Below are 21327 nucleotides of genomic sequence, written 5' to 3'. Positions count from 1 at the left end.
ATTCGAATTATCTAAATTCGGATTAATCCTGTAGTGTAGACATACCCCAAGAGAGAAGCTTCCGTTGGTATAATGGTGTTTCATATGGACAGGCTCGGTACATACTTACAGCAGCACCGGAGTTGCTTATTTGCCTCACATACGAGGTGTTACCGACTCACTAGGTCTCGTATGCTTTCATGAGTGTTGTTTCCCTGATGGGGTGGGTTTCAGGAGCAGGGGGTGGTTATCTTGAAGGTCATCTCTGAAAACTCTTGGTATACTCATTAAGGATGTTAGTAAAAGGGCTGATGCCGGTTACTTCCCCCAGAGCAAGAAGGAAGCAAGGACAAGACTGTGACTCTTGGTTCCTGCCCGGCTCCTGGGCAATGCTGCTATGTGAGGGCTTCTCGGGAGGTAGCTTTATGGCTGTCTCCTGACATGCCTGCCCTGGGGGAACGCTCTGGCTGCAACAGGGGCTCTTAGAACCCCTTTATACCACTCTGGCCCGAGTGGGGGTGAGGCGCTCACGGGCTGGATCATAGGGGTACAATCCAGGCCTGAGAGCATGACTGCAGAGGTGCTAAGCACCATTTGAACTCAATGGGAACTGCGTGCACTCAGCACCTGCGGAAAGCAGGCCCTTGCAGAGGAAGTTCAGTTTTCCAATGTGCAGGGTTTCTGTAGGACCTTGTGTATCATCTAAAGTAACTTATTTTCCCTTGCAGACAACATAACACTTCTTCTGAACCACGCTCAGCTAAAAGAAGCTCCTTTCACTCAAAACGACACCTCTGAGAAACATGCATCTATTCCAGAGATCCTGCGGTTAAAAGTAAGTCTGCTTAAAATGCTGACTCAGAGGAACCCCGCACCGATACATCAGTGTGCAATGGAGCGTTCAGGAAACCAGCACGTGGAAAACAGGTTTAAAAACATCTCAAGTGAGCTAGAACTGGACTGGATCTTACTGCTGCTGCCTGTGCTTTGGGGTTGCCATTACCCGGGGCAGAGAACACTCTTTCCCACATGGTCAGTGCAAATGCACATACATGTTTGGGAGAAAAGGGAGGTGCTCAGAGTCTGTCTGGACTGACTCCGAACTACAGTGGTTTTCATCACCCCTCTGGAAGTGGCAATCAGTGCTGCGTGGCTTGTGACTGGCAGTTCATTTCCTTGTTGAACGGATTGAAGGTTTATCCCTATTTTTAAGGCTCAAGCCACTCGTGAGACGTTCATAAGTGCTTAGTGGAGTTAGGGGCACCATTCCCCGGAGACTTGTTCTCCTAACTTCCACAGGTGCAGTGGAAAAAACATGTACGGGGAGATTTTTCAAAGGCACAAATGACAGTTCTGCACCTAAGTCCCACTGAAAGTCAATGGGAGTTTGGCGTCTCGACCTGCCACTGGAAAATCTAACAAGACATGCACCTTTGACAGTCTGCTGGCATATTCCTGTCTATGATTGCTTCTCTCATTAGATTGTAAGCTCTTCCAGGGAGGGACTCTCTCTAAATATGTTTACATAGTACCTAGCAAGGCAAGTCCTTATGCTGATTGGGGTCCCTCGGCACGACTGGAATAATAATAACAACCACCATAATCATCATCATAATTAATAATTGATAAATAAGAGTTTTCATTGCTGGAGATCCTGTCCCAGGAATTAGCTAGTGCCAGGGTTGGCTTTGTAATGCCAGTGTATCACCTTTTATTGGGCTAATATGTCTTTCATGAAAATAAAAATAGTCCCCAAACCACAGCAGAAACAGGGGTTTCAGAGCCTGAGCTCCAGCCTGAGTGGGGATGTCTATGCTGCTATTTTTAGCCTTGTACTGCTAGCCACGCGAGCCCGAGTCCGTTGACCCAGGCTCCGAAACCTGCTGCCACAGGGTGGGGGGGCGGGGGGGTTTGCAGAGTAGATTGACCCAGAACTTGCAGACCAAGAGGAGAGAGGGCTAGAGTAGCTGTCTACCACCATGCCTACAACAAGGGAATCCTCCGTGGCTGCAACCAGGGCCCCTTTATGCCACCCAACTCTTTAAAACAGCACCAAGGAACCAGAGCAGGTGTGGGGCTTTCACCATAGGTACCTGCAGTTCGTGTCCTATATTTAAGTTTAAGCACCTAAATAATATTGAAGGATCACAGAGGGCACACTCGCAATTGTTTACAAGGCTTAACTTTTATTAAAAATAGATCCGAGAAGTCAAATATCACTGTGCAAAATCACAAAAGTGGTGTAATGGACGTCATGATGTAATGTTGTTGTTAATTGCTTGAATTACAACAGCATCTATACGCCCCAGTGAGCTAGGCACTGTGCAAACACATAGTAAAAGATAATCCCTCCCCTAAGGACTTTACAATCAAAATAGACAAGGCAGATAAAGGGTGGGAGGGTAAGCAGAGGCATGAAGAGAAGTGACTTGCTCAAGGTCACATAAGACAGCAGCAGAGCGAGGAACTGAGAATTCCAGGCCAGGTCCCTGGACCTTTCTGCCTCTCCGGGGCTGGGAACAGTCACGGTGAATTTTAGTTCATTTGAACTAAAGGGCTTGAAAGCTGAATCCTGAATAAAAGCAATGCAATAAAAGCAAAGCAATGTCGGTATCCTTTAGCCTAAAGCCCACTTTTGATAATCCTTTTCTTTAACTTGTGGGTCTCTCTCTTTTTTTAATTTAAAGACGTCTCGCTTCCGAAGCATGATAAAACTTCTTTGTGACTACAAGAGCTTTACATTACTGCAGCGTATCTGTCAGCTCCCTACTGTTAGCTTTGAAGCACTGTGTGAACAAAGTCAATTTCAGGAGCAGCTCCTTCGCAGCGCTGAGTTAAGCAATCACCTTGTGACAGATGTAGTTAATCACAACAGGGTCTTTCGAGAACTTCGAGATATACTGATTGGGGATCCCACCAAAATCCAGTCACAAATGAATTGGTAAGGACTTGTCTAAGCTCTTCTACACCAGTGTTTCTTCCTGAAATTATTCGTGTGGACCCTTTACTTTCTTTTAATATTGTCCGTTTTTTAAAATTTAAGGATTCAAGAAAATGTGCCGCAAATGGATTATTTTCAAGATATCCCTCAGTATATGGCTATAATGAGTTCCATGATGAATACCACTGAGAATGTTACAGTTTCTAAAAAGCAAGGTAGTTTTACCTGTTTACGTTAAAACCTTGGTTTATAAGAATGGTCACTAATTTACTCGTTGCTGTTGGCCTTTCCGAGGCAAATTTCACTGATTGTCTTATGTAAGCTATATGATGACTGAAGTAAGCATGTGCTATGTCCATTGGCTTCTTTTCTAGGCCAGGTCGTAGGCCTATTGAAGTCAGTTACAAAACTCCTGAACTTGAATTAATAGATACTATCAATTTAGGCTTAAATAGAGACTGGGAATGGCTGAGCCATTACACACATTGAATCTATTTCCCCATGTTAAGTATCCTCACACCTTCTTGTCAAACTGTCTTAAATGGGCCATCTTGATTAGCACTACAAAAGTTTTTTTCTCCTGCTGACAATAGCTCATCTTAATTAATTAGCCTCTTAGAGTTGGTATGGCAACTTCCACCTTTTCATGTTCTCTGTATGTATCTATATCTCCTCACTATATGTTCCATTCTATGCATCCGGTGAAGTGGGCTGTAGCCCACGAAAGCTTATGCTCAAATAAATTTGTTAGTCTCTAAGGTGCCACAAGTACTCCTGTTCTTTCTGCAGATACAGACTAACACGGATGCTACTCTGAAAACTCCTGTTGAGTCAGAGTTGCTGGCTCAAGCCATCAGAGGTCCGAAACTTATGTACAGGCAAACTGTGCTCGATGCAGGACCCAAAAGGCCTGGCTCCAACAATCTTCAGGTCTGCCAGAAGCTTACAGATTGACAAATGGTCCATCCAAATTCGGTCATGTTTGAGCATGACACACGGTAGTGCTCCTCTCAGCCAACGTGCACAACATCTTCAGTCTGGGCAAAAATGTTTCTCTTCCGCTGTCGTAACATAGGTGCTCTGTGCACAGATATATAATAGTTCTGTAAGTATGGAGAAAACGATTATATCATTTTTTGTTTTTTTATTTTAAAGAAATGTTAATGGCTGTGTTTAAAAATGTCGACCAGCTCAAAGAGGAGCTCAGAAATGAAGCAGGACTGTCCACAGCAAGTATCAAAGCCCTGATGGAAATGCCTCTCCCAGAAAACACAACTCAGGTAAGTTTACCGTAATTCTAGCTGAAGATCCTTTTAAATTCGGCACTCAGATAATTAAATCCAGGGGCTATTAGTGAAAGCCGCTCAGCAGATCTCTGCTCCCGTGGGGACGCAGAGGGAGATACATGATGTTTAAGGGACACAAACTCTATAGTGCTTTATAGATCAAAATAGAAACCCTGAATTGCAACTGAAAGAACTTTGTAAGCCCGAGCAGCCTCTGGAGACCAAGAGCGGCATGTTCTTTGACTGACACCACGAGCGGGTGGGTAGCCACATATTGGGTGCTGGCTGAAATATTTAGCTAGTGCATCGTGCATTGCAGTAATCCAGTCCAGTGGTCACAAATGCGTGGGTATTTTTGGTGAGGTCCACACTGCGGAGAAACCGTCGCAATGCAGATGGAAAAGGGCATTTCTGGCCACTGATGCCACCAATAATTACAAGAGCTACCCCTGGGATCCAAAATATCTTTGCAGACAATGAATCTCAGCCAAGGATGGACACGCTGTCCTCAATGGTTCGGCTCCAAAGACTTCTTCCCTCAGCCCTGCCTCAGAGCCTCACCATCATCTTGTCTGGATTCAGTCTCAAACAGCTCATTTTTACCCACCCCCCAGCTCTGTCAATCACTGGGAAAGTTAAACTGCTGGATCATTTTAGCCCGTGCAAAGTGTGCTAAAGCACTACCGTTCTGCTTTGGTTCTCCATGCAGGAATAATGGGGAGGAGAAAGTATGTTTCTTAGTCTACGGCATTGGAAGATGATGTTGGGGAAGCAGTAGTTTAACCCACGCATGTTGTAGTAACCTAATAATGTACAAATCTCCTGCTTTTTTTGCAAATACAGCTCGTTTCTCAGATTCTCCAGCTGGAGACGTGTGACGTCCATTCCATCGACCCAAAGCTAGATGCAGTAGTAAAGGAGTTCTGCCACCTGTCACTCCCAGAAAGGACCCGCCAATCTTACATCCTGGGGGTCATATTCTTACGTCACTTAGACATTTACAACTTTCTGTACAAGGTTTGTGTTGGATTTTTAGAGCACTTGTGTGGCTTTTGTTAGCTCCTGTGGCTAAGATCCTCATCTGGTATACCTGTACTGGTATGGAGCTAGGCCGCTTCCCACCAGCTAAGGATCTGGCCTTGTGCATGAAATAACGAATAATGTTATATGGCATACCCATGCCGACATCTACATTAAGACAATTGTCCATTATAGAGCCAGCTGGTATAAACTGGCACGCCTCAGTTATAACCATTGGGGCTACACTGATTTACAGCAACTTAGGATATGGCTCACAAGCTACTCTGGCCTGGTACACCATCCAACCATCCTAGCCTAGGTCAGGATGTGAACCCAGTTTCCAGTGGATACAAGACACTGGGCTAAGGCTCACTGTACCAATTAGCTATCCCACCAAATCCCAAACTGTAAAAGGTGCTGTGATATTTATTTGTCCAATCCATAATAGTGTTGCAATTGCTGTTATGACCAATCAAATATTCCATATGTGTCATTACGGTTGGTGAAAGCCACATGCTAAAATAGGTATGATTCATCAACAAGTATGTTTTCAATACACCTTTAACAATGCTGAAATAATTGTCCTGCTGAACGATGCAATCAAATGAGAATGCCAATGAACTTGGCTCTGTAGTGATGGACATAAGAACAGCCATACTGGGTCAGACCAATGGTCCATCTAGTCCAGTATCCTGTCTCCAACTGTGGCCAGCACCTGAGCTTCAGAGGGAGCGTACAGAACAGGGCAATTTTGGAGAGACCCCCCTCTTTTTCCCCTCCCAGCTTCTGGCAGTCAGGGTTGCCCTGAGCATGGGGTTGCATCCCTGTCCATCTTGGCTAATAGCCACTGGTGGATCTATGCTCCATGAACGCATCTAGTTCCTTTTTGAACCTGTTATACTTTTGGCCATCACAACACCCCATGGCAATGAGTTCCACAGGTTAGTTGTGCACTGTATGAGAAAGAACTTCCTCTTGTTTGTATTAAATCTGCTGCCTAGTTATTTCATTGGGTGTCCCCTGGTTTTTGCATCAATGGTGCTGAAGGACTTCTACTGTATTCCAGCCATCCTCAAAACAAACTTTCCCACATTTTAACTGTTTAGAGACAGGTTCTTTAGAACTATACCTAAAGTTCCAGGGTGGAATTTTCAACAAGTGGGTAAGTGACTTGGGAGTACAAGTCCCATTAATTTCCTATGGGATTTGTGCTCCTAAGCCACTTAACCACTTTTGTAATTCCCACCTCTGACCCCAAAGAATTAGTACTAGATATGTGTGTGTATATGCTGACAGTTATTTTCTTCCTTCCTCTCTCTTCTAGATGTTTTTCCCCAAAGAACTGCAGAAATCAATGGACAAGATGTTAGGCCTCCTCAAAGAGATGGAACATTTCAGGAACCAGGTGGCATCTGGCATGCGTCCACTGTTAGAAGCAATTAATTCATTCAAAAAGCTACGGCAATCTAGAAATGTGCCCCTCTCCAAGGTGTGTATTAGTGTGGGAATGGTCCTGAGCTAAAATGCCTTTGGAGTAGTTACACAGTGTGGTCCGTAGAATCTCTAAGTGCATCAAGGGAAGTAGGCAATGGTCAGCAAGTCTCTGTCGGGATACTGAGAATGTTCTTGTTTGGAATGACATAGGTAGCAGAGGGACAGTCACATGGTCAGTCTGGGTGAGGAGAGGAATGAAAACACAGAAGACTTACAGCTATGTTGAAGTGGGGTAACTAGGAAGGAGATTAAAGGAGACCTACAGCCACATTGAAAAGACCCAGCAAGAGGATAGTAAAAACAGCATGAGCGCAGGGGTGCTGGAACAATTCGTATGGGGTGTGGGTGCTGAGAGTCCTTGAACCAAACCATAAACCCTGTATATGACAGAAACCACTTCAAGCCAGGGGGTGCGGCAGCACCCTTAGTTCCAGCACCTAAGCATGAGAGTGACACAGCAAGGGCCTGATCTGGGCTCCTTCCCCGAGACCCCCGCTGCTTCCTCCATTCCACACCCCAGATCCCCACTGCTCGCCGCGTCCCTCCTCCTCAGGGTGGGCGGCGGCTCGGCCCGATGTGGCTGGGGTGGGCGGGCAGGAGCTCCTCTGGTCGCAGGGGGCCCTCCGGTCTTCTCCTTTTAATGGGGGGGGGGGGGGGGGGGCGCCGGCATGCGGGGGGGCATGGCCTTGGGCAGAAGAGGCAGGGCCGGCGGGCTAGCCTCCCCAAAGTGGGGGTTCACCGGCTGCCCATGGGCCTGATCCAAAGCCAACAGAAGTCAATGGAAAGTCTCCCATCAACTTCAGTGAGCTTTGGCTCAGGCGATCATCACACTTACCATGATGATTACACTTATCAGCCAACTGGCTGGTCATGGTACCTTACGCTATCCCTAGGGCTGGGTACCATCCTTCTGCAGCTCATCTCTTGTCCTGTCATTATGCATCGTTTGCATGATGGGAGTAAATCTTGCTCTACATACTCCAGGGAATAAATCACCTTGAAATCAATGAGAGTTGAGGATGCTCCGCACCTTACAGGAGACATCCAGCATGTCTCATGATTGGATTCTCAACACCTTTATCTAAATTTGCCAACTGCTATCACATATCAGCACAAATTATCCTTCGATATTGATGCTTTTCATTCATATTTATAAATAAGCATGCAAAGGACCAAGCCAGATAGTTTCAGGTTTTCCAAGTAAAGTCCCTTGTTTTGTACACAGATAAACTCTTATCCAAAAGCCGGCATAAATGTGGTTTACTTCTCCCACTGAAATAAGGCGCTTTAAACATGCAGGTGTTTTTGTTTGCTTTTGTTTTTTGTCCCATAGGCATTGTTTAAAACAACCAACATAACAGTAACTCATGGATCCTTTAAGTCCATTTCGAAAGCTCTCTGCAATGAGGAAATCACACCCTTGTTTTTTGAATCTTTGCTGCCTGATTTTGGAGATCCAAAAAGACCTAGTTCTTCTACCCAGGATGAAAATGTACAGAAAATAATGAGGAAATATGGCATTCCCCAGGATCCCAGTGAGTTTGCTGCAAAAGACGCGCCACAAGAGAAAACACTGAAACTATTCGCTTTCTCAGAGAATATAGTTAGACTTAAATAGAAGGGTCAGTTTAAAAAATTGCGTGGGCTAGATTCTGTTCTCTTTCGCACTAATTATAAACTGGTGTAACTCCGTTAACTTCAATGGAGCTTCCCTGATTCATAATGAGAATCTTCCCCCTCTCCCCCGAGCTGGTTGAAATTTTTCAGACATTTGAACAATTGCTTTCATTTTAAATGAAAATTGTGTGAAAAACTATGTTGACATTTTAAAAATTGTTCATTACTTTTTTCCTTACATCTTTCTGATGCCATTATCTTAATGGGGTGACAATTTTTTGGTTATTGAAAACTCTGGGTTTTGGTAAAGCAAATGTTCTTTTCATGGGTTCATTTCTAACCTTGAGAAACAATCGGAAAAAAAACTTGACATTTTTTGCAATTTTTTTAAAAAAAGTTTTGAACAGCTCTAGCCCCTACAGGTTTAGCGGCACACAAACGCATCAGACCAAATCCTCAGCTGGTTTAAACTGGCAAAGCTGCATTGAAATCAACGGTGTTCTGCCAACTTCCACCAGCTGGTTTTTGTATCAGTTCTTTGTGGAGCACTGATTAATTGATTGATGGAACTTTAATGTTTCTGGATGTAGCAGTTTGTGTGGAAGATGATGCGTTATTTTGTGCAAGATGCGTTATTATATGACAGCTTGGGTCAGGGTATCCCTGCCGCTTCCACAGGTGGAGACGACTCGGAGCTGGCAGATCCTGGTGGAGAAGTGGGGAATGCAGCCTTCATGGCATTGTCCCTCTCTTCCCCCAAACCTGCAGTAGCCCATCTGTGGGAATCGGGCTCCAGAGGCCAGGTGGGAGTTGATGTGGCTGGGGGGACACAGCTGCCTTCCACAGCTCCATGGGAACTCATGAAGTCCCTTTTCTCGACATAGGTCTTTCTCCCCTAGGCATCTGTCTCTTCCATTTTATGTAACAAAAAAGAGCTGTACATTTGCTTTGAACGCTGGGGACAGAAACATTTTGGAGCTGACCCAAGCATTTCTGATTAGATCCAGCACTCAAGCTGTTCTGGGCCAAACCCTCAATTGGTGCAAATCTGAATAGCTCTGTTCAGTGGAGCTGTGCTGATTTACACCCGCTGAGGATCTGGCTCACTATGCTTATGGGTGACTTGTTTTCGTAACGCTTAAAAAGGAAACCGCAGGCTTCTGAGAGGAGTAGGGCAGCGGCTTAATGCTTCCTCATCTCCCAATTCCCGCGGTGGTCTGGTTTTAGGACTTGACAGGTCAGTGCTTTTATCCTGATGTGTCGTTTTTCCAGCTGCACTGACATTATTAGCTCCTCCTAGTTCACAAAACTCCATTTAACCTTAAAGCAGAAAAGGCTCTGCTAGAACAATGAGAATCTTGTTGTCTTGATTTCAGCAACAGGAGACCTTGGGGTGGATTCGTTCTGTCAAGAGGTATTACATCAGTCAGTGCAGAGAGGGTTATGCAGACATTAATCGGACACAGCAACAAAAATACTCGTGGGAACTTTCGTGCGTCTACTTTATTTGTGCTATTTGTTTTTTTGCCTTGCAGCACCATTCTGCTTATCATTTTATCTGGATTTGGTTAGTACCTCTACTGGAGCTTTAATATGGTCTTTCCTCAAACCTATGCTGTTTGGGAAGATTCTGTATACACCAGACACCCCAGAAACTCGAGCAATCATGGAAAAGGTATGCTGTTGTGAATACTAAGAGGAGCTCTGGTCAAGCAAATCCCAATGACAGGGCATCTTGTTCGGTCTCCAGTGCAGGGTGGTTTTTTGGAGGAGCAGCAGAATTCTGCTTTCTCCCTGCACTGGAAGTATTAGACTTGGTTGATAACCCCCTGGGAGAAAACTGAATCTTGAAGCATTACTATAGAACATAGCTGATGTGGTCTCAAACTGGGAGTAATCTAAGGCTTCTAAGACGCTTTGAGACGAAAGAAGAATGTAGATCAGTCATCAGCAAAGAATTGTTTAATGCTTTTAAATTCAAAATGGGAGTGAGGTACTGACTGTGGGGTGTTGGTTGGGACCAACTGGAATTACGGAAGCTGGATCATAATTTTGCGAGTATTCAGAGCTGGGGGGTTGCTTTGGACCCATCGCTGATTGGGTCATCCCTAAAAATAATGAGGTTAGATAAGCCTGCAAATCCTTCGGAACTTGTTTCCAGTGCCCCGTAGCTTTGTATTTCTGTTTGTGGGAAGGCACTGCAGAGAGAATCCCGATCGCCAAGAAACGAAAATACAAATGAAAGTGAAAGGCAGCAAATTGAAACTGAGGAAAGGGATGCATGATTTCACGCAATGCACAGCCCCTGGGGCTCTTCGAGACAAGCTGTCACTGAGGCCAAGAACTTAGCAAGATTACAAAAGGGACTGGACATTTAGACAGATAACAAGAATATCCAGAATTATAATAGAAAGAATATAAAAAACAACAATGGTGAAACCCTGTGTCCATTGAAACCAATGACATAACTTCCATTGGGCCAGGATTTAACCCCACAAGTTTTGGAAGTGATGTAGACACTCTCTTCAAGGCATAAACCAACCTCTAATGAATGGGGGTAGGAAAAATATTTCCCTGTGCTCAGGTTATCCCATAACTATCTACTGCATGGGGTTTCTTGCCCCTTAATCTGAAGCAGTTGATGCTGGCCACAGTCAGAGACAGAATGTGGGACTGGGAGGACCCCAAGTCTCATACAGTCTGGTGATTCCTATGGTCTACAGGTCCATTGAAAAAGAAGATTGTTAAAGAGGCAGCAACAATTTGAAATCTACTACTTTGTGACTGTGGCAGGCAAATAGTTTCATTTGCATGAAACATCCAAGCAGCACTGGAAATGTAAGGGACATTACAGGGTTTGGAAGGATTTCTCTGCAAAAGGCCTTAGACCCAAATCAGTCCTGGCATAAGCAAAGGAATATCTTCCATTAATGTCAGTGGCAGTTGCTCTTCCTTCATCAGGACTGACTTAGGTCCTTCATCACAGCGAAGCGCTGTATAACCCAACAGGAAAACATAGAGAGTTTTGTGACTGCACCAAATTACTGCTCTGTGCTTACTAGGAGCTGAGGTCAATAACCTTTAGTAGCTTCTAAAGTTTTGAGGGAGGAAAATGGTTGATTCTTGGTTAACAGAACTGGACTTTTATTCTTAGTCATAGAGCAAGTCTACACTTAAAATGCTGTAAGCTTCTCCCGCCAACATAGCACTGTCTATGCAGGGGGTTAGGTTGGTATAAACTACGTCGTTCAGGAGTGTGGACTTTTCAGACCTCTGAGTGACGTAGTTATACTGATATAGGTCTGATGTTTAGACCAGACCTTAGTCATAATACTTAAGGCCCCAATCCAGCAAAGCATTTAAGCAGGTGCTGAAGTCCAGCCCTGTTTAGCAAAGCACTGAAACATAGGCTAGGCGTTAAGCACCTACATGTGACAGAAGCATGTACTGAAGTTAAAGACATGTTAAAGTTAAGCATGTGCTTAAGCACTCAGCAGAATAGGGATGGACTGCTGAATCGGGGCCTAAAGAAGGAAAAACTTGTTCAATGTCATGTTCAAGCATCATGGAAATATGAATTTAGCTTTTTGTAAACAGGTCAAATGGATTTATTTTATGTGTTTGTTTTTATTTGTTTTTTAAGTCTAATGCAACCCTGAAGCAAATGGCTGATCTAATGCAAAAGTCCCAGGAATGGCTGGACAAGTCACCATTGATCATGAATTCACTGACTACGTTAAACCAAACAATTCCAGTTGTCAAGGTATTATCATCTCACAGCTAACAGGGTCCCTTTGTTGCTCAAGTAAACAAAAGGCTGGGGGCATCCTATCTGATATAAATTGTTACAGCTCCATTAACGTCCACCAACAATACAAGCACCAAGAGATTTTAAAGGGGCACCTTTTCAGAGCTAAACCCTCCTTCTGAAATGCTTACAATACGTCCTCTAAAACTTCCAACACACTGAGGAGAGATGGTTGGCTATACAAAGGGAAGAATTCTCTTAGGCTTGTAAATGCAATTGCCTTCTGCTTGACATAGCAATCAAAGCTGGGTGCAGGGCTGCCTCGGGGGGAGGGGGGGGACAAATGGGGCAATTTGCCCTGGGCCCCACAGGGGCCCCGCGAGCCCTGGCCCGGCAGCGGTCTGGGTCTTTGGCGATGGGGAGCCCTTCAGTGCTGCCGAAGATGTGGAGCGACTGAAGGGCCCCCCCGCTGCCGAAATGCCGCCGAAGACCCGGACCACCGCTGGGTGAGTACAAGCGCCGCAGCTCCCCCGCTTTGCCCCAGGACCCCTGAATACTCTGGGTGGCCCTGGCTGGGTGACTCATTACAAGGCCCATCCCAGCCTGAGATACCAAAGAAGTGGTTCTCCTCAGGAAGCAGAAAAGCTGGGATAATAACTAGTTCTCCTCATTAGAAAAGTGCCTGAGAGCCTAGGGGATGAATGGATGCCATTCTGCCTTTGTAGCTCAATGAGGAAAAATATTTAAATATCAAGGTAAAACTTCAGACTCTCTCCATGAGGAACAAGTCACTGCTCAAACCTGGAAAGCTGTAACGCCTCCTCTTTCTACGCACTCTCCATGCTCAAGTTACTTTGAGACCTTAGCAGCAATGACTGGCTTCTTTTTGGTTAAGAAACAGAACACAGCCTGTTACAGAAATGATACCTGGGGAACACAGAGTCATTATTAACTGGTCCCGGTGGGGGAAAATCACCACAGTGTACGTGGCATAGCTAGACTCCTGGAAAATCCAGGACGGCGCGCGGGAGAGTGAGAGGTGAAACATTCTCCACTGAGCGGACTCATTTGTGGAATGAGCTATTAGCGATTCAGCTAAACTAAAACCTGAAGGCCTGATGCTCATTTACACTCAGGCCCCTGTGCGCTGTGCTCTGACCGTGTACGGTGCCCTTACGGGGTAGGTCTGCACAGCGTTTTGGAGCCTGCGGGCGTGAGCCTCCCAGGAGGGTCGACAGACTCAGTCTAGCACGGCTCATGCGAATGTTCTATAGACAGGGCTGGACCTTGGGCTCTAAGCTTAGGGAGAGGGTGGGCTGGAGATCCCAAGCCACAACATCAAAGCATTGGCTGTACAGCTATTTTTAGAGCACTAGGGCAAACCTCACCAACCCCAGCCTGCTGACCCGGGCTGGGACTCTTGCTCCTGCAGGCTCCAAACCCGTAGATACACCAAAAGTGGGTAGAAATGACATGTGCACATACTTTAACATCTCCGTGTCACTAAGGATTCAGGCCTAAGTACTGTCCAGAACCAATCCGATGCCTGGTGACATCAATGGGAGTGTTTTCCATTGGATCAGGCCCTTAGAGGGCTGTAAGACACCGTCATTGGCTAAAGTTTTCTCACCGTAACGGAAATCAAGTGAAGAGAGGAGGCTCAAGAAAGGCGTAAGAAACATGGAGGGGCTCCAAAGGGGATGAATGTCACTCTCGCTCTCTCTCATTTGATAGGATACCCTGCAGAATCCATTCGTGCAAGTTTTTATCAAACTCATGGTGAAGCTGGATGCTATCGACCTGCTGAGCCAAATAAATGAACTGGGTAAGTCGCTATTCATACACCTCCTATTTATATAACAGTGCTTGGAACATCACAACTGCTGCACTGCCTTAGCCCATTGGTGTAACGATTCCTGCTGGCCAGTAGCTGATGCTTTAGTGCCAATCAAACTCATCCATAGTGTATATTTGCAATGCTTCATGCTTTGTGGGGCTGGAAAGATTCCTCCTTCACCCTCTTGAAATATCAGCATATGTCCTGAGCAATGTGGTTTGAGTGCCCACATTATGAATGGATAAGACAGATGGGGGGAGAAAGGGAGCATTATGATCCTTGTTTTACAGATGGGAAACTGAGGCATAGAGAGATTAAGTGATTTAGCCAAGGGCACACAGGAATTCTGTGGCAGATTTTGCCTTGAAGTGCAGTCTCCTGAGTCCCAATCTTGCACCTTAGCCCAATGCCACTCATCCTCTCCATAAATATGTCTTATGTGGCATCCAGTGTGTAACACAAAACACATTATCAGATGCATAAGCCAGTCTTTTAGCTGTGGGATTCCTGAAATGTAACCTGTTATGTATTTTTTTTAAAGAAGCTAATGTCATACCAATATGTTTTTAAAAGGTAAACAGGATGACGCAGATAACTATAGGTCAGTTAGCCTGATAGTGATCCCAGGAAAAATCTCAGAAAGGCTGATATGGGATATGATCAGTAAAGAATTAAAGAATGGTGGCATAACTAATGCCAATCAACGTGGTTTTATGAAAAATGAGCTTGTCAAACAAATGTATCTCATCATAAACTGATCACTAGTTTGGTCGAGAAAGGTCACTATGTCAGGATAATAGATTTCTGTAAGTCATTTGAGTTAGTTCTGCATGACATTCTGATAAAAAAAATTAACACTCTACAAAATTACTGTTTTCCATATTAAATGGATTAAAACCCGGTTAAATAATAGATCTCAAAAATAATTATAAATGGGGAATCATAGAACCCTAGAAGTATAGGACTGGAAGGGACCTCGAGAAGTCATCTAGTCCAGTCCCCGGCACTCAAGGCAGGACTATGTAAAAACAACACCATCCCTGGCAGGTGTTTGTCTAACCTGTTGTTAAAAACCTCCAGGGATGGCGATTCCACAACCTCCCTAGATAATTTATTCCAGGGCTTAACCACCCTGACAGTGAGGAAATTTTTCCTAGTATGCAACCTAACCCTCCCTTGCTGCAATTGCTTCTTGTCCTATCCTCAGAAGTGAACAAGAACAATTTTTCTCCCTCCTCCTTGTAACAACCTTTTATATACTTGAAAACTGTTATCATGTCCCCCCTCAGTGGTCTCTTCTCCAGACTAAACAAACCCATTTTTTTCAATCTTCCCTCATAGGTCATGTTTTCTAGACCTTTAATCATTTTTGTTGCTCTTCTCTGGACTTTCTCCAATTTGTCCACTTCTGTGCTGAAATGTTTCACCCAGATCTGGACACAATACACCAGCTGAGGCGTGGAGTAGAGCGGAATAATTACTTCTCGTGTCTTGCTTACAACACTCCTGCTGATACATCCCAGAATGGCGTTCACTTTTTTTGCAACAGTGTTACACTGTTGATTCATACTTAGCTTGTGATCCACTATGACCCCCAGATCCCTATCCACAGTACTCATTCCTAGTCAGTCATTTCCCATTTTGTATGTGTGCAATTGATTGTTCCTTCCTAAATGGAGTACTTTGCATTTGTGCTTATGAATTTCATCCTATTTACTTCAGACCGTTTCTCCAGTTTGTCCAGATCATTTTTAATTTTAATTCTATCCTCCAAAGCACTTGCAACGCCTCCCGCCTTGGTATCGTCCACAAACTTTATAAGTGTACTCTCTTATGCCATTATCTAAATCAGTGATGAAGATCTTGATCAGAACCGGACTCAGAACTGATCCCTGTGGGACCCCACTCGTGATGCCTTTCCAGCAGGACTGTGAACCACTGATACCTCCTCTCTGGGAACAGTTTTCCAACCAGTTACACACCCACCTTAGAGTAGCTCCATCTAGGTTGTATTCTCCTAGTTTGTTTATGAGAAGGTCATCAAGTACCTATGTGGGGAAGAGACTTCTGATACCAGAAGACTCTTTAATTGATCAGAAAAAGGCATTAAAAGCGCCAATGATTGGAAGCTGAAGCTAGACAAATTCAGATTAGAAATAGGGTGCAAATTTTTAACAGTGAGGGTAATTAACCATTGGAACAATGTGCCTAAGGACATGGTGGATTCTCCATCACTTGACGTCTTTAAATCAAAACTGGATGTCTTTCTCAAAGATAAGCTAGGGCTCAAACAGAACTTATGGGCTTGATGCAGCGTTTACTGGATGAGGTTCTATGACCTGGGCTATGCAGGAGGTCAGACTAGATGATGATAATTGTCACGTTCCAGTACCAGATATGGACTGGCTCCAGAGCTTGCATATACACATCCGACGTGTTCATCATAAGATCCTTTAAAGCTCTGCCAGATCTGGCTGAGGTTCCTTTAAATCAATGGTCACTAACTCGTCGATTGTGATCGACTGGTCAGTCCTGGAGCCTCAGCCATTCGATCGCGATCTCCGGGCCGCTACAAGTAGGGCAGTGCAGGGGCTCAGGCAGGCTGCCTGCCTGCCACGGCCCCACGCTGCTCCCACAAGCGGCTGGCTGCTGGCTTGTCTCTGTGGCCCCTGGGGGAAGGGGTGGGGTGAGGTGGCTCCATGCGCTGCCCCAGCACCATCCCCGCAGCTCCCATTGGCTGGAAACCGACCAATGGGAGCTGCGGGGGTGGCACTTGCAGGTGCGGGCAGCGCACGGAGACCCACTGCCACCCTTCCTCCAGGGGCCGCACACAGAGATGTGCCAGCAGCCAGTCGCTTCCGGGAGCGGCGTGGGGCCACAGCAGGCAGGCAGCCTGCCTGAGCCCTGCTGTGCTGCCGACTGGGAGCCGCCTGTGGTAAGCACCTCCCGGCTGGAGCCTGCACCTCGCACCCCCTTCTGGACCCTCACCCCCAACCCAGAGCTCCCTCCCAGACCCCGCACCCCCTCCCACACCCCAACCTCCTGCTGGGGCCCAGAGCCCTCTCCTGCACCCAAACTTCCTCCCAGAGCCTGCATCCCTCACCCTCTCCTGCATCCCAACACTCTGCACCAGCCTGGAACCCCCTCCTGCAAACAAACTCCGCCCCAGAACCCACGCTCCTCACCTTCTCTGCACCCCAAGCCTGGAACCCCCTCTGCACCAAACTCTCCCCCCAGAGCCCATGCTCCTCACCTTCTCCTGCACCCCAAGCCTGGAGCCCCCTCCTGCAAACAAACTCCGCCCCAGAACCCACGCTCCTCACCTTCTCCTGCACCCCAAGCCTGGAACCCCCTCTGCACCAAACTCCGCCCCCAGAACCCACGCTCCTCACCTTCTCTGCACCCCAAGCCTGGAGCCCCCTCTGCACCAAACTCCCCCCCCAGAACCCACACCCCTCACCCCTCACCCCTCCTGCCACCCAATCCCCTGCCCCAACCTCAGCCAGTGCACACCCCACAGTTGAGAATGTGACACTGATTTGTGACCATCCCTAAAGAATTTTGTATCTATAAACCGCAAATGACACTAATAAAAAGTAAAACTCATGAAATGTCCAGTGGCTTCTATGAGATTAGGTGCCGTGTGACCACATGATGCCTGCACCCTAACTCCCTCCCTGAGCTTGCACCCCAAACCCCTGCCCCAGGCTCAGCCTGGAGCCCCCTCCCACACTCTGAACCCCTCAGCCCCAGCACCCCAACCCCCTCCCCCAGCCCGGTGAAAGTGAGTGAGGATAGGGGAGAGCGAGCGACAGAGGGAGAAGGGAATGGAGTGAGCGAGGTGGGAAGGGGCAGGGCCTTGCGGAAGGGGCAAGGTAGATCCTGGGTTGATCTTAAGTTCAAAATGTGATCTTGTGCGTAAAAAGGTTGGGGACCACTGCTTTAAATGAACACAGTGCCACCTAATGGCTGAACCGTGTAATACAGTTTAGCATTCCGTTATAATAATAGTCCCTTCCGGCCTCAAAATCTATGAAAAATAGTCTTAAAAATCAAAGGACCTAGTTTAAATGACTCCGATCCTGAATGTTAGTCAAATAGACATTGCAAGGGAATCTCTGCAGTAAATTGTATTAATCCCCTCAGGCCACCAGAGGACACTGTTCAGACATAATTATCCATCCAAATAGTGAATTGGAAGTCTGATGGGAAGTGGTTTTAATAGTTCACTCATATCAGAACTGGAGTTTTGCTTTAAAGTTTTCAGGTCTCTCAGGCTCCCCACTCCCACCCCTGCCTCCTTACTCCCTCAGTGGAGTAATGTAGCAGCCACTTTAAGAACATAAGAACGGCCATACTGGGTCAGACCAAAGGTCCATCTAGCCCAGCATCCTGTCTTCCAACAGTGGCCAATGCCAGGTGCCCCAGAGGGAATGAACAGAACAGGTAATGATCAAGTGATCGATCCCCTGTCGCCCATTCTCAGCTTCTGACAAACAGAGGCTAGAGACACCATTCCTGCCCATCCTGGCTAATAGCCATTGATGGACCTATCCTCCATGAACTTATCTAGCTCTTTTTTGAACCCTGTTATAGTCTTGGCCTTCACAACATCCTCTGGCAAGGAAATCCACAGGTGGACTGTGCGTTGTGTGAAAAAAATTCTTCCTTTTGTTAGTTTTAAACCCGCTGCTTATTAATTTTATTTGGTGGCCGCTAGTTCTTGTGTTATGAGAAGGCGTAAATAACACTTCCTTATTTACTTTCTCCACACCGGTCATGATTTTATAGACCTCTATCATATCTCCCCACCCCCACCTTAGTCATCTCTTTTTTCAAGCTGAAAAGTCCCAGTCTTACTAATCTCTCCTCATATGGAAGCCGTTCCATACCCTTAATCATTTTTGTTGCCCTTTTTTGAACCTTTTCCAATTTCAATATATCTTTTTTGAGATGGAGCGACCACATCAGCACGCAGTATTCAAGATGTGGGCATACATGGATTTATATAGAGGCAAAATGATATTTTCTGTCTTATTTCCTATCCCTTTCTTAATGATTCCCAACATTCTGTTCGCTTTTTTGACCACCACTGCACATTGAGTGGATGTTTTCAAAGAACAATCCACAATGACTCCAACACAGCCCTTGTTTATGCCAGTGGAAGCTGATGTAGATCAGGTGTGAGTCTAGCTCATTGCAACCCATATCAGCATGCTGTGTAGAATGAAATCTGTGAACATAGTCACCTATTGAGTGCAATCACCTGTCCTAACTGCAGCATCATCCTCGAGGCCGCTGTTCCACATTAGTTACACTGCATTATGTAGTCACCATGTACAACAGCCAGAAGACAGCAGTACCTTTATTGTCTGCATTAACAGGTCTAATACACACAGCACCATGGCAGACCTACCTCTTACTTGATGGGCTTGGATAAAATTGATTGCTTTCTCTACTGAGCTAAAACAGACATGGTGATTATACTGAAAATCACTGGACGTGGAATGAATGGAGAACATCAGACACAGTGTAAAAAACCAGCCGATTAGCAGTAACCTCTGGTTTGAAACGGCTGTCACATTCCATAGTTGGCATTCTCCCAAAGACAAACTGATGAATGTGTTCAGAATGATTAACCTAAAAATTGGGTCAACCACATGCATTCATTGCCCTGATAAATGCAGAATAATATTTTACGATTAATGTTTAGTGTGATTGTTTTTTCCATCGTTATTAGCATTAACGGCATAATGAAGTGATGGTTCTTTTGCTTCATTCCCTTCCCCCTCCCCCAGATGATATAAGGTTGGAATTGCAGAACAACGCCGACATCATCAATCAGCTGAACACATTATCTACCCTGGCAGTAAATGTATCCTCCTGTGTGTCGTTTGATCGCATTCAGGTGGCAAAAAACAGAGAGGAGCTGGAAATGGTAGCTAAAGAACTTTTTTTGAGGAACGAACTTTTTGGAAGTAAGTGCCATGTTCAGTTACAGAAATGCCCATGTAATTAATGAATCAACCCTTTTTACCCTGTTCTCATGTGCAGTAGCCAAAGTGCAGTTCATGAGTCAAGTGCTATACATAGAGTTCTATATTAGGAAGACAATAGGTCCCAGCAAACAATGCTCAACCTGCAGTCTTCAGCCATGACCTATTGCATGGCCATGCCTCCTTATCACAGACGAGAGTGGGCTACAATCTGCTCCTTGTCATGCAGACTAAGTATAGGTAGCCCTTGGTATCCTGGCAAGGTGCCAGTATGGTCTTCTGTTGAGCACCTTGGGAACCCTTGGTGAATCTCCAGGATAGAGAGCTGTCCTCCAGATAGGCCTGTAGAGGAAAAGGGATATGTAAAGCAAGTACTATGAAGAGACCACACCTTTCTGTAGCAGATCATAATGTTCCTGAAATGCTTTAATGAAACCAAATAGCCCATTATTGTAGGAGACGTATATTGGCAGATGAGAACTACATTCATAAAAGTCAGATGAATTTGGCCCATTAACTTTTGGCTATCATATCAAGTAGGGAAAAAGAAAGGATCTTATGTGTGTCCTTGGTTTAGTTTTTAAAGGTATCGGAATGTGAGCTCAGGACTTTCTTGAAAGTCCCATAAACTGTTCTTTTTAAATATCCCATAATTCAGCCACCATTAAAAAAATCTCCCTTATCAACAGAAACGTTACTAATCTTAATAATGTGACGTATCAGTAGTTATTAAAACTGATTTCCTGTAAATCTATCACACATGAGATTTGATACTCTGTACATGGAATATTTATAGTTTTTCTAGTCGGGTTAGCTCTAAGACCAAGGTTTTCCAAAAGTGACTAGTGATTTGGGGTACCTCCAATACGGAGTGCTGACGTAGGAACAACTTAAAAGGGTCTGCTTTTCAGAGGGTGGGTTCTCAGCACCCAGAATCACCAGTCGATTTTGGAAATGTCAGCATAAGTACAGTGTGAACAACAACAGCTAACTCTACTTCGACATGCTTGATAGTGACAACAAACTGCATATCCACCTGAGCATAGAATCATAGAATCACAGAATATCAGGGTTGGAAGGGACCTCAGTAGGTCATCTAGTCCAACCCCCTGCTCAAAGCAGGACCAATTCCCAACTAAATCATCCGAGCCAGGGCTTTGTCAAGCCTGATCTTAAAAACCTCTAAGGAAGGAGATTCCACCACCTCCCTAGGTAACCCATTCCAGTGCTTCACCACCCTCCTAGTGAAAAAGTTTTTCCTACTATCCAACCTAGACCTCCCCCACTGCAACTTGAGACCATTACTCCTTGTTCTGTCAGCAGTAGGCTCTTTAGTTAAAAGACTGTTGGGTTTTAATATGCAAAAGGGTTATAAAAATGAGAAGTTCAGATTTGATACTTATATGTGG

The 21327-nt window shown here is 45.4% G+C and overlaps 1 protein-coding gene across 1 annotated transcript in view; it reads left to right on the top strand.

The window, feature by feature from the left end:
* The window catches only part of ABCA12 (ATP binding cassette subfamily A member 12), a 125960-nt gene that overhangs the window by 41133 nt on the left and 63500 nt on the right, over nucleotides 1-21327 (top strand). The window contains exons 12-22 of the mRNA XM_024206873.2: nucleotides 708-814; nucleotides 2667-2920; nucleotides 3023-3135; nucleotides 4076-4200; nucleotides 5050-5223; nucleotides 6551-6715; nucleotides 8054-8255; nucleotides 9873-10012; nucleotides 11981-12100; nucleotides 13820-13910; nucleotides 19721-19900. Of these exons, the coding sequence (XP_024062641.2) occupies nucleotides 708-814; nucleotides 2667-2920; nucleotides 3023-3135; nucleotides 4076-4200; nucleotides 5050-5223; nucleotides 6551-6715; nucleotides 8054-8255; nucleotides 9873-10012; nucleotides 11981-12100; nucleotides 13820-13910; nucleotides 19721-19900 (1671 nt within the window). The remainder of the gene's footprint in view (nucleotides 1-707; nucleotides 815-2666; nucleotides 2921-3022; nucleotides 3136-4075; nucleotides 4201-5049; nucleotides 5224-6550; nucleotides 6716-8053; nucleotides 8256-9872; nucleotides 10013-11980; nucleotides 12101-13819; nucleotides 13911-19720; nucleotides 19901-21327) is intronic.

This window comes from Terrapene carolina, unplaced genomic scaffold (genome assembly GCF_002925995.2).
Source record: "Terrapene carolina triunguis isolate 2854851 unplaced genomic scaffold, T_m_triunguis-2.0 Scaffold62, whole genome shotgun sequence".
Taxonomy (NCBI): domain Eukaryota; kingdom Metazoa; phylum Chordata; order Testudines; family Emydidae; genus Terrapene; species Terrapene triunguis.
The sequence above is the reverse complement of the archived record's forward strand: the minus strand, read 5'-3'. Positions and strand labels throughout refer to the sequence as shown.